The sequence below is a fragment of the Pan paniscus genome, chromosome 7 (assembly GCF_029289425.2).
Source record: "Pan paniscus chromosome 7, NHGRI_mPanPan1-v2.0_pri, whole genome shotgun sequence".
NCBI classification, from domain to species: domain Eukaryota; kingdom Metazoa; phylum Chordata; class Mammalia; order Primates; family Hominidae; genus Pan; species Pan paniscus.
In genome coordinates, this window is record NC_073256.2 from 140,633,167 (window position 1) to 140,645,380 (window position 12,214).

Genomic DNA, 12,214 nt, shown 5'->3' on the forward strand with positions numbered 1-12,214 from the left:
TCACACCTGTAATCCCAGCACTTTGGGAGGCCGAGGCGGGTGAATCACCTGAGGTCAGGAGTTCGAGGCCAGCCTGGCCAACATGGCAAAACCCTGTCTCTACTAAAAGTACAAAAAATTAGCCAGATGTGGCGGTGGGTGCCTGTAATTCCAGCTACTTGGGAGGCTGAGGCAGTAGAATTGCTTGAACCTGGGAGGCAGAGGTTGCAGTGAGCTGAGATCCACTCCAGCCTAGGTGACAGAGCGAGACTCTGTCTCAAACAAACAAACAAACAAAAATATATATATATACAAAAAAAATTAGCTGGTGTGGTGGCACGCGCCTGTAATCTCAGCTACTAGGGAGGCTGAGGCAGGAGAATTACTTGAACCTGGGAGGTGGAGGTTGTAGTGAGCCAAGATGCACTCCAGCCTGGGCGACAGAGTGAGACTGTCTCAAAAAAAAAAAAAAAAACAAAAACAAAAACAGACTTTAATAAGGATTTAATCTTTATGACAACACTTTGAAGAAGGCATCATCCTCCTAATTGACAGAAGTGGGGTGGGGGATTTAGGCACAGAGAGGGGAGGCAACTGATCCAGGGTCACCAGCTTCCTTGACTAGGGTCACCAGCTCTCCAATCTCTGTGAAGCTGAGGGCTGGGCTTGTTAGCCTGATGTGCAGCCCAGGAGGAAGGCGGCCATAGCCTGAATACATGCAGGGCCGTCTGTGTTTACTGTCATTCCTGGGAGCTGCGGAGGAGCCAGCTCCTGGAGGGAGAACAGGACACCAACAATGATTTTGCCCTTGACATTCAAAGGTGATCTGCTTACTAGCCTTTCAGGGGATCATCTTCCCTGGGACCAGTCTCCCCTTAGAGTTGTTTCCAGTAAAAACAAAAACAAACAAAGAAAAAAAAAACAGAAGAGGCCATTTATCCCTTTCTTTTAGCCCCGCTACCTGGGGGCTTCAGATATTTTGGCCCCTTCTTCTGGTTGTATATGGTTCTCCCAAACTGAAGAGCCCTGCTTCCTCCGCTGAGGCTAGAGGGCTGAGGTTGTGCATTTCAACACTGAAGGGCTGGTTGAGGGTCTGACCCCAGCATAGGTGCCATGCCAGGGCCATTAAGAAAAATTGCTGAGTGGCCAGAGTGGATTGGTGTGTGTGCTCTGAGATCAGCAGGAGCTAAGGAAGTGCTCTGGGGTCAGCTGAGAGGGAGCCACCACTTCTGCCTAGCAGGTCCAGGAGGTCGGTGCCATTGGCTGGAGTTGGGCCTTGAAGGATGAGAATTATTCAGCCCTGGTGGGGAAGAGGCAGGCAAAATTGGGCATTGGGAACAGGATGGGGAACAACAGCAAGACATCATCCTGGCTTCTAATTGGCCTCCTGCCCCGCCCCCACTGCCATCCATGGGTTTTCTCTCCCAGGAACAGAAACACAAACCAGATCAAACCACTTTAAAATCCTTCAATACTCGCCACTGCTCCTAGGAACAACAACAACAACAAAAATCTACATCCTTACCAGGGCCTCTATCTCAGTAGGATCCCCCGACTCCTCCACTGTGTTGGAGCCACATTGGCCGCTTCCTCAGTCTTTCATGCTCTTTCGAGTCGCAGGGCCTTTGCACTTGCTGTTCATGCCCTCCGTCGGAGAGCTCATTCCTGCTGTCTCTATCTTGCTTACTCTTTATCTTGTAGGTGGCAGCTTCCAGATCATTGCCTCAGAGACTTCTGATCACCCCACCCCGAGCCCTCTTATCCTCTATGGCTTCACTCCCATCATGATTTGGAATTATTTATTTGTGAACTTGATTAGCTGAGATTGTAAATGACATGAGGTCAGGGACTGGACTGGGTATGTTTTCTTCTCTGTTGCTTTTCTGGCATGAAGTACAGTAAATACAGCACCTGATACATTATACATGGCCACAAATATTTGTTGAATGAATGAATAAAAGCACATTGGGTTCTGACCATTCAGTGTCCTGAAAGAATGCAGTTTTTCAAACTGTGCCTCACCATCCATTAGCGGGGTGTGAAATCAATTTAGTAGATGATGTCTAGCATTTTTTTTAAATGACACGGAATAGAACAAAAATAATCAGACCACGCTGAGGTAAAGGATGTTCTGGAAATTATTGTGTGGTTATGTACTTGTGGGTCATGATGTTAAATGTGCTTTTCCAAGAATAGCCAAGATAAATCCGAAAAAGAAAAACAAGCAGGGACGACTTGCCCTACCAGAGTTCAGAACTTGTCATGAAATTGCAGTAATCAAGACAATGTGTCATTGGAGGAGGGACAAATTGACACACAGAACAGAAAGCTCAGGCACATATTCACACACCACAGGGCATGACAGAGCAGTGGGGAAAGGAGGAACTGGAAAAAATAACTCCCCGTATGTAAAATGGGATTACTACCCACCATGCACGCGTTTGTTTACAAATCAACTTGCAATAGTTGAAAAGAATTTGAATGTTGAAAATAAACTAAAACTCTCAGTAGATTTCTTTAAAAGGAAAACATACACACATTAAAAAAAAAAAAAAAGCAGTGACCGTAAAAGTTTGCTTAATCTGACTATATTACAATTAAGAATGTTGGCTCACTGAAAGACATCTTGGCTGGGTGTGGTGGTTCACATCTGTAATCCCAGCACCTTGGGAGGCAGAGGAAGGTGGATCACCTGAGGTCAAGAGTTCAAGACCAGCCTGGCCAACATGGTAAAATCCTGTCTCTACTAAAAATACAAAAATTAGCCGAGTGTGGTGGCACGCGCCTATAGTCCCAACTACTCGGGAGGCTGAGGCGGGAGGATCACTTGAATCCGGGAGGCAGAGGTTGCAGTGAGCTGAGATCAAGCCACTGCACTCCAGCCTGGGGGACAGAATGAGATCTGTCTCAAAAAAAAAAAAAAAAAGTAAGAAAAGAAAAAAAGAAAGACATCTTAAAGAAAGTGAAAAGTCAGTTACAAACTGGAAGCAGCTATTCAAGATGCACACCCCTGACAGAGATTAGTGCTGAGACTCACAAGAGCACAAGAGCACAGCAGAAAAGTGGGTGGGAGACATAAGCAGGCGTTTCACCAAAGAGGCAACACATGGTTAAAAAAACAAAACAAAAAATTAGCCAGCATTGTTGTAATCTCAGTTACTTGGGAGGCTGAGGCAGAAGAAGCGCTTGAACCCAGGAGGCAGAGGTTGCAGTGAGCCTAGATCGCGCCACTGCACTCCAGCCTGGGCAACAAGAGTGAAACTCCAACTCAAAAAAAAAAAAAAAAGGACAAAAAAAAATTCTGTAATTATGGAAAAAGGAAAGCAAGGGCGTTATGATCACAGGATTCATGATGTGCTGAGTTCTAGTTCAGGGGTCCTGGGAAAGGGATGCAAGAAGGGACCCTATGGCTAGATGTGGACTATCCTCAAGATGCTACCTTGGCCAGGTGTGGTGGCTCATGCCTGTAATCTCAGCACTTCGGGAGGCCAAGCAGGGAGGATCACTTGAAGCCAGGAGTTCAAGACCAGTCTGGGCAAAATAGCAAGATCCCATCTCAGCCCCAAAAAAAATTTTTTTAAGAGAAAAAATTTTAAAAAAAGATGTGACCTTTTCTTTTAGGTAGTGGGTTCATAAGTGCTTACTATATTACTTAAAATCACCAATTAAATAGTTAAATAAGTGAAAATGGGTGATGAATAGACCAATGAGTAGAGTTTGGTCATGAGCCAAAGATGATTAAGTGAATGCTATGTACTTATGGGCCAAACAACAATAGAAATAAAATGTATTGGCCGGGCGCAGTGGCTCACGCCTGTAATCCCACCACTTTAGGAGGCCGAGGCGGGCGGATCACGAGGTCAGGAGATCGAGACCATCCTGGCTAACACGGTGAAACCCCGTCTCTACTAAAAATACAAAAAAATTAGCCGGGCATGGTGGCGGGTCCCAGCTACTTGGGAGGCTGAGGCAGGAGAATGGCTTGAACCCGGGAGGCGAGCTTGCAGTAAGCCGAGATTGCGCCACTGCACTCCAGCCTGGGCGACAGAGCCAGACTCTGTCTCAAAAAAAAAAAAAAAAAGAAAAAAAGAAAGGAAACGTATTTCTGCTCATGGGCTGTGATCAAAAGTATAAAAGCTAAAGCGTGGCCAGGGGCAGTGGCTCACACCTGTAATCCCAGCACTTTGGCAGGCAGAGGCAAGTGGATCACAAGGTCAGGAGTTCAAGACCAGGCTGGCCAAGATGGTGAAACCCTGTCTCTACTAAAAATACAAAAAATTAGCCAGGTGTGGTGGCGGGCACCTGTAATCCCAGCTACTCTGGAGACTGAGGCAGAGAATTGCTTTAACCCAGGAGGCAGAGGCTGCGATGAGCCGAGATCACGCCACTGCACTCCAGCCTGGGTGACAGAGCAAGACTGCGTCTCAAAAAAAAAATTTTAAAAGAAAAGAAAAAAAAAGCTAAAGCGTGAGATGCGCGGGTGTGCAGGTGTGGGGGTGCTCTGGGGCAGGGCACAGTGCAATCGGGGACACAGGTGCTGGGGACCTGAGGACTTGCCAGGAAGTCTTTGGACTTGTTCTTTGGACTTGTTCTGTTGAGCAAAGCAGCAGCTATGTTGCCCCATGCAGCCTGATTCAGACAACATAGGGCGACTGGCTTCTGAGTGCAGTGTGGCCCTTTGTCCCTGCGCTTGCCTCCTGTCCCGTGGCAGGGCTGGCGCTTGGCTCGGCATCAGCTGCTCACCTCTCTGGGGGTGTGGGTGGTTCCCGGCGGGAGGTGAGATTTAAACAAAGCCTCATTGCTGTTCCCAGGATTATCCGAGCCTTGTGCGGCCCCGCCCTGCCTCACAGAGCAGAGAACTCCCAACCCTGGGCTGAGGCCAGGCCTTTGGGTGGCAAGACAGGTGGGCTGGGGGCTGGGGGCTGCGATCCTATCTTTGGCGGGCCCGTTTCTGCTTAGCTCTGGCGCTGTCCCGGCTCGGCGACCATTCCCCCGACCATCCTCTCCCTCTTGCTTCAAGTTCACCTGAGCAGGAGCCCAGGAGCCTCTAGCCTGGTGCTCTCGGGAGGTCTATGCTGTTACCAGAGTTTCAAGCATTGAGGGGGCGGGGGGAGGAACGAAAGGAGTTTTCCATCGGAAACAGAAAAGAGTTTGGGTTAAATCTGGGAAACAGGCCGGGCGCGGTGGCTCACGCCTGTAATCCCAGCACTTTGGGAGGCTGAGGCGGGCGGATCACGAGGTCAGGAGTTCGAGACCAGCCTGGCCAACATGGTGAACCCCCGTCTCTACTAAAAATACAAAAATTAGCTGGGCGTGGTGGCGGGCGCCTGTAATCCCAGCTACTTGGGAGGTTGAGGCAGAATAATCGTTTGAACCCGAGAGGCGGAGGTTGCAGTGGGACGAGATCGCACCATTGCACTCCAGCCTAGGTGACAGAGTAAGACTCTCAAAAAAAAAAAAAAATCTGGGAATCATACAAAGTAATAACTGCCTTAGGCATTTTGTTTTTCCCTAAAACCTGTAAGTGGTGGCCCAAGGCCTCTCCTTGAGGGTGTCTTCCACCACCCCTCCCCCCGACAGCCCCGGCCTCTTGTCTGGGTGCTTCCTCCATAAACCACTCCTGTCAGCGTCAACGGGAGGCGCACGGTGCTCCTCCTCCACTCATCCCTGCTGGGTCCCTGTGCCTGAAAATGGAGCCGAATCCTTTCAGGAACGCTTTAGATTTTCATGAAAACACAGCCCGGCTTCCCAAGAGCAGCCGCCTTTTGCAGGGGCTTTCCCGACCCCTGTGTGGTTAAAGGCGCTGGCGCTCCACATTGCACAGGTGGAGACGAGAAGGCCCCGGCTGCTGGGTGACTACCCTAAGCACAGACTCCGGGCCCCTGGGACTCAGCTCCCTTCTGCCTCCTCAGGGAGCCTCTAAGGGGCTGCAATCTGAGCACCAGGAGGGAGCCTTGAGGCCAGGGATTCGCTCTGGCATCTTAATTATTCACCCGCAAACACATTCTGGCCCCTGAGCCTCAGTTTTGTCGTCTGTAAGAGAGGTGTCGCAATGTCTCCCTCTCAGGGTTTCTGCCAGGATGAAATGAGCCCGAGAGGAGGGGCAGTGGGCATGGGTTGGTCCCCTTCCGTCCCTGCCCCGAGGGGACCCACAACTCCCAGACTGGTCCCCCAGGAGGATCTTGGGGCCTGGGCCGGCGAAGCCTCCTATCTGTCCTCCTCTTCCTCCTCCTCCCCTTCCCACTTCCCTTCCCCCTCCCCTCCTCCTCTTCCTCTTCCCCCTCCCACTTCCCCTCTCCCTCCTTCTCCTTCCTCCACCTCCTCCCTCCCTCTTCCTCCCCTCCCGCTCCTCCTCCACTTCCCCTCCCCATCCTTCCCCCTTCTCCTCCATCACTCTCTCTCCTCTTCCCCTCCAGCTTCACCTGGCTCTGCGGACACGTGCACCGGAACATCCTCTCCAAGTTCACAGGCCAGGCGGTGGAGCTGTTTGACGAGGAGTTCCGCCACCTCTACGCCTCCTCCAAGCCTGTGATGGGCCTGAAGTCCCCGCGGCTGGTCGCCCCCGTCCCGCCCGGAGCAGCCCCGGCCAATGGCCGCCTTAGCAGCAGCAGTGGCTCCGCCAGTGACCGCACGTCCTCCAACCCCTTCAGCGGCCGCTCGGCAGGCAGCCACCCCGGTACCCGAAGTGTGTCCGCGTCTTCGGGGCCCGGTAGCCCCGCGGCCCCACACCCGCCTCCACCGCCCCGGTTCCAGCCCCACCACGGCCCTTGGGGAGCCCCGAGTCCCCAGGCCCACCTCTCCCCGCGGCCCCACGACGGCCCGCCCGCCGCTGTCTACAGCAACCTGGGGGCCTACAGGCCCACACGGCTGCAGCTGGAGCAGCTGGGCCTGGTGCCGAGGCTGACTCCAACCTGGAGGCCCTTCCTGCAGGCCTCCCCTCACTTCTGAAGGTCCCTTCCCCTGCTGCCCTTCGCAGGCCCAGGGCTGGGCACTCCCTGAGACCCAAAGACCCACCTCAACGACGAGTGGCGTTGAGCCACTTCCCTTTGAAAAGACACTCAAAATCACTGCCACGGTTCAATGTTCCCAGGCCCCAGGCCATCCACTTGCCGGCCCCCACCAGTCCTTGGGTTCCCCGCTCTAGTTTGACCTGTGCAGCACATTCCAGAAGGTTCCAGGGAGGTTGTGGGGCAGCTAGAGGATAAAATCATGAAAGCAGAGTCCCTGTCTTCCAGAGATCATCCCGGGCTTTAATATTAATGATCCCCAAAACTCCGTAAGAAGCAGGAAATGCAGCCCAAGTTTTACAAATGGGTAAACAGAGGCACTGAGAGATAGATGGTAGTTTGGTACTTCTGGTTCCCAGTGTCCAGGAATGGTCCACTCCCAAGAAATTCAGGAAAGAAAGACTGAGGAGAAGGTGTGGGAACATTCTGGATGTTTCGGGAGAGTTGGGGAAACTCCTCCTCCTAGGAAAGGCTAATACTAGGGTATCCTTGGGCCCAATGAATTAGGGGTGAGGCCCCAGAACCGGTATCTATGAGTTGTATGGGGGAGCCATCTGAAGCTGTAGCCACCAGGGATGGAGCTAGCTGAGGAGTTTGGGGTGTTGGGTTGGACAAGGCAGTTTAGTAGACTCAGATTCTTGCTTCAAAGAGCCTTGGGCTGGCCTGGAGGTCCCCGGAGTCTAGACTGGACCTAGGAGCTTGAGTTGTCAGGGGCCAGGACTGGCCCCACTGCGGTGCCCAGGCCAGTCTTGAGCAGCAGGGAGGGCTCAGCTGTCCCCAGATCCAGGTGCCTCTGACCAGCCTGGTCACCTCCTGAGGAATAAATGCTGAACCTCACAAGCCCCATCATTCATTCCTTCTCAATTCACAGTGCCCCTCTTTGTTTCTGGGGTGGAACTAGGTCCTGAGGGCACAGCCTAGCTGAGTGCAAAGAAATATAGGATGCTTAGAAAGCATACAGGAGGGGCCAGGCGTGGTGGCTCATGCCTGTAATCCCAGAACTTTGGGATGCCAAGGTGGGTGGATTACCTGAGATCAGGTGGATTACCTGGTCTCGAGACCAGCCTGACCAATATGGTGAAACCCCGTCTCTACTAAAAATACAAAAATTAGGCTGAGATAGGAGAATTGCTTGAACCCAGGAAGCAGAGGTTGCAATGAGCTGAGATTGCATCACTGCACTCCAGCATGGGCAAAAAAGCGAGACTCCGTCACAGAAAAAAAAAAAGAGAGAGAGAGAGAGAGCATAGAGGAGGGTTGGCCAGCCCTGTGGTGGGTGGGATGTCAGAGACACTTCCCAGAGAAAGTAACAGTTAACCCTGCACCTCAGGTGTGATAGCGGGGTCAGTGGTATGTGATCCAGGCTGGGCAGCCAGAGGGGAGCAGGTGCCAACTCCACATCCTTCTCCTGTTTCTAGGCCCTCTCCTCCCTTGTCGGTTTTTGGCGGGGAAGCTCAGCCTTCGCTGTGGAGGGACGAGAGCACAGAGCTCTTCCTGCTGGTGGCCTCTGACCCCTGACGGCCTGTGGCATCCTCCCTAGTCCCCTCTGCCCATCCATCCCTCTGTTCCAATTCTCCACTGCTCCCAGCATGATCTGGGGCATCTTGGCTTCTGGTTTCTTTTATTATTATTATTATTAATTATTGTATTCCTGTCCTTCACTTTTTTCCTCCTTAGTTCCTGAAAGTAAACAAAACAAAACAAAAACAAAAAAACAAACAACACTTTGGTTCCTGATGGCTTTCTGAACCCAGCCCTGACCTTGTTGTTTCACAGCTGACGGCTGAGATGAGGTTAGAATGACTGGGCCCGGCTGAACATTCCAAATTGGATTTCACCATCTGCTGAGAAAGTTTAAGGAAGGCAAAGCTTGCCAGGTCACAGAAGCTCCCAAGCCCAGCTTTCCAAAGGCCTCAGCCTGTGCCTGTGTCGAGCTCAGTCCTGGTAGATAGGGGAGAACCTGCAGGCGGGAACAAGCCCCCCTACTCCTGACCACCCTCCATCAGCAGTCTCCCCTCCGTGGTCGTCTTTGTTGACAAAGGTGCAGTTTCTCCTCTCCTGGGCACCTGTAACGTGTGATGCGCTGCCTGCTGGGAGGTTAGGTCGGGGCTGCCCCGGCGAGTGGAGCATGAGCAGAACCTCCAAGGGTCACTTCTGGGCAGAAGCTTTGAGAGCCTGGGTCCAGGTTGCCACATAGAAGCAGCTCTCCAGCTGAAGCCCTCCTCTGCCAGCCTGGGGTCCTAAGCGATGAGCAGAATCCCCCACTCCCACCCCACCAACCCACAATGGATATGTAGTGAGCAAGAAATAAACCTTTGTTGTTTAAGCCACTGCGATTTGGGGGTTGTTTCTTCCTGCACCATGATCTAGCTTTGCCCGAGTGATACAGCCTCTGAGACCCCCCAACTCCAGGCTAGGCCATTGCTCTGGATTCCCAAGACCCCCCGACACACAAACTATTTCCACCACAGGATTAGGGGTGGTTTGACACACCTGGCAATTGTCTATCTGAAAGCTAGAAGAAGTCTTTATCCAACTTTCAAATCCTACAAAACCGGGTCACGTTCCATCTTTAATTCTGCTCTGGGTTATAATCACACCTGTACCTCCCTTGCTGGGGCCTGCTTGCTAGAGTGTCACTCCGTGTCTTTAAACATATGGAGTCTCTACTACAGTGTGAATTTCAACAGCTGCAGCTTAGCATCTCCCATGTGCCAGGCACTGTGTCAGCTCCGGGACACGCATCTATCAGCCTCAAAGAACTCCCAGGGCACGGAGAGGGCTGGGAGGGACCTGCATGTGAACAGCCACCATGAAGAACATGAGAGAATGAAGAAATACTATGATCTTCATGTCCTGGGGTACCTCACCTAGGGTCAAACACATCCCCCAAACCAGGGACTTAGGATCATGGGACCTATCTACAGGACAGTCAGCCAACATGGACTGAGGTGTGGGTTGCTAATGATCAACCCTGCTCCTCAGAGCCCCTCTCTCCTAGGAATGATCTGTTACCTGCACTTGGTCCTCATCAGATACTGCTCTCCTGTCTCTCCATTTACATCATAAGAGCCCAGAGACCAAAGGTATCTCTCTGGACCCACAGGATGCTACAATGGTGCCACAGACAGTCCAAGGGCACAGTCAGTCCTCCCTGGTTGAACATTGGTGAGGAGCTTTGCTCCTACAGGGGAGACAAATAATCAGATACCCCAAGACCACCTTCACTCTCTGTCCCTCCAGAATGTAGGGGAGGAAGGGCTGCCTCGCCTTCACTTAGTCTTCGTGCTGACCCTGCTAGCCTGTCATGAAAATGTCAAAGCAGCTTCTTCAAATAATTCACTTTTTTTTTTTTTTTTGAGACAGTCTTGCTCTGTCGCCCAGGCTGGAGTGGTGCGATCTCAGCTCACTGCAACCACTACCTCCCAGTTTCAAGCAATTCTCCTGCCCTGTAGCTGGGATTACAGGCGCCCGCCGCCACATCGACTAATTTTTGTATTTTTTGTAGAGATGGGGTTTTGCCATGTTGGCCAGGCTGGTCTCAAACTCACGACCTCAGGTGATCCACCCACCTCAGCCTCCCAAAGGGCTGGGGTTACAGGCGTGAGCCACTGCGTCTGGCCCAAATATTTCACTTTCTGAACTTGATCCAAGAAGCCGGTGGACACAGAGAAACTGTCACTCACTTTCCTAGCTTCCTCCTGAAGAGTGTCTCTGTGTTGGAACTGTTATTAGAGGATGTAAATACTGCAGACACACGTGCAAACATAAACACAACCTTCTCTTGCTGTTGTTCACTGTATTTCGTTTGACCCAGGCATTGCTTCCTAGGGCGCTCCATCCTTCTTTCCTCTGTAGCGTGTGGTGAAGGAGAGCATGAAACCATGATGCAGCACACGGGGCGGATGGAGAGGCGCAGCGCAGACGACGGCGGCGCGCCGGGGAGGCTGAAGTCCTCCATAGCTATGCTTGCCAAGGCCACCTTCCCCTACTGCCCACTCCCTGAGTCAGGCAAGGACGCCCTTCACAAATTCACACAAAGACACTTTCTAGGCTAGTGGCCTTGACTTGAGAACAGAGATTTTCAGATTCTCCCACTGACATGGTGGTGAGTGAAGAATCCCCAAGGTCGTTGAGCCCTATCTTCCCAGTCTCCCCGGAAAAATACAAGCAGGCCTTTCCCTTGATTTTCAGGAACGTGGAGGAATAACAAATGCAAACCCTGGAGATAAGGAAGATGCCACCGACGAAGCACACAAAGCAGCCCAGAGAAAAGGGAAGAGTAAGAAAATCCTCTGCAGGGGGCTTTCCCTGTTTGTGTTTGGAAGGGCAGTGTGTACCTAGCTAGGGCTGCTGAAACATAAACACCACACAATGGGCAGCTTCAACAACAGAAATGTATTCTCTCATAGTTCTGGAGGCTGGAAGTCCAAGACCAAGGTGTCCACAGAGCTAGATTCTTCTGTGGCCGCTCTCCTTGGCTCACAGATAGCCTTTCTCCTTTCTTTTGCTGCCCCTTCATGTGGCCATCCCTCTGTGTGCCTGCGCCCCTGGGGTCTCCCTGCATCTCCAATTTCCTCTTCTTATAAGGACACCAGTCAATTGGATGAAGAGTTTAAGGAGCTGTGCACAGATGCCAGGTGGACTTATGATGGTTAATTTCATGTTTCAACTTGGCTATGGAGCGTCCAGATATTTGGACAAACATTCTTCTCGATGTTTCTGCGAGGGTGTTTCTGGATGATACTAACACCTGACTTTGTAGATTGAGTAAAGCAGATTATCCTTCCTAATCCGGACGGGACTCATGCAGTGGTTCCCCTGCTGAATATCCTATTCCAAATCCTGGATTTGCAATTAAAAAGGGGGTGTAGAGCCCTGGAGGTCTGGGCTTGGGGAGGCCAGCCTTGGGTTCCGCTTCAAAGGGGCCTGCATTCATGTATTTCATCACAATTGTGGCCTACAACGTGCCAGGGGAAAGAGAATCGTGCTGGCACTCAGCTCACATGAAGGTGTCCGGAGCCTTGCTGCCTCTGGGGTTTGCACTGCCCTGATCTGAGGTTTGTTGGACTGCGAGAGAATGATATGGAGCAGTGACAGGGGCCAGGGAAGGTCTGTATGAGGGGAGACATCAGTGCTGAGCCCTGGAAGGGAGACAGAGCCAGCCACACAAAAGGCAGGCAAGGCATGCCAGCCAGAGGGGAGAGCCTTGGGGAAGAGCTTGGCTC

The 12,214-nt window shown here is 51.8% G+C and overlaps 1 protein-coding gene across 2 annotated transcripts in view; it reads left to right on the forward strand.

Annotated features, from left to right (window-relative positions):
• The window catches only part of FAM83A (family with sequence similarity 83 member A), a 30,409-nt gene extending 20,421 nt beyond the window's left edge, over positions 1-9,988 (forward strand). The window contains exons 4-5 of one of the 2 annotated variants that reach the window (XM_034966560.2): positions 6,396-6,655; positions 8,664-9,988. In XM_034966560.2, coding sequence (XP_034822451.2) covers positions 6,396-6,655; positions 8,664-8,734 — 331 coding nt within the window. In that variant the 3' untranslated portion in view covers positions 8,735-9,988. Of the gene's footprint in view, positions 1-6,395; positions 6,935-8,663 lie in introns of those variants that run through there. The other variant, XM_008973937.5, reaches the window with a different exon arrangement.
• Positions 9,989-12,214: the final 2,226 nt, after the last annotated feature.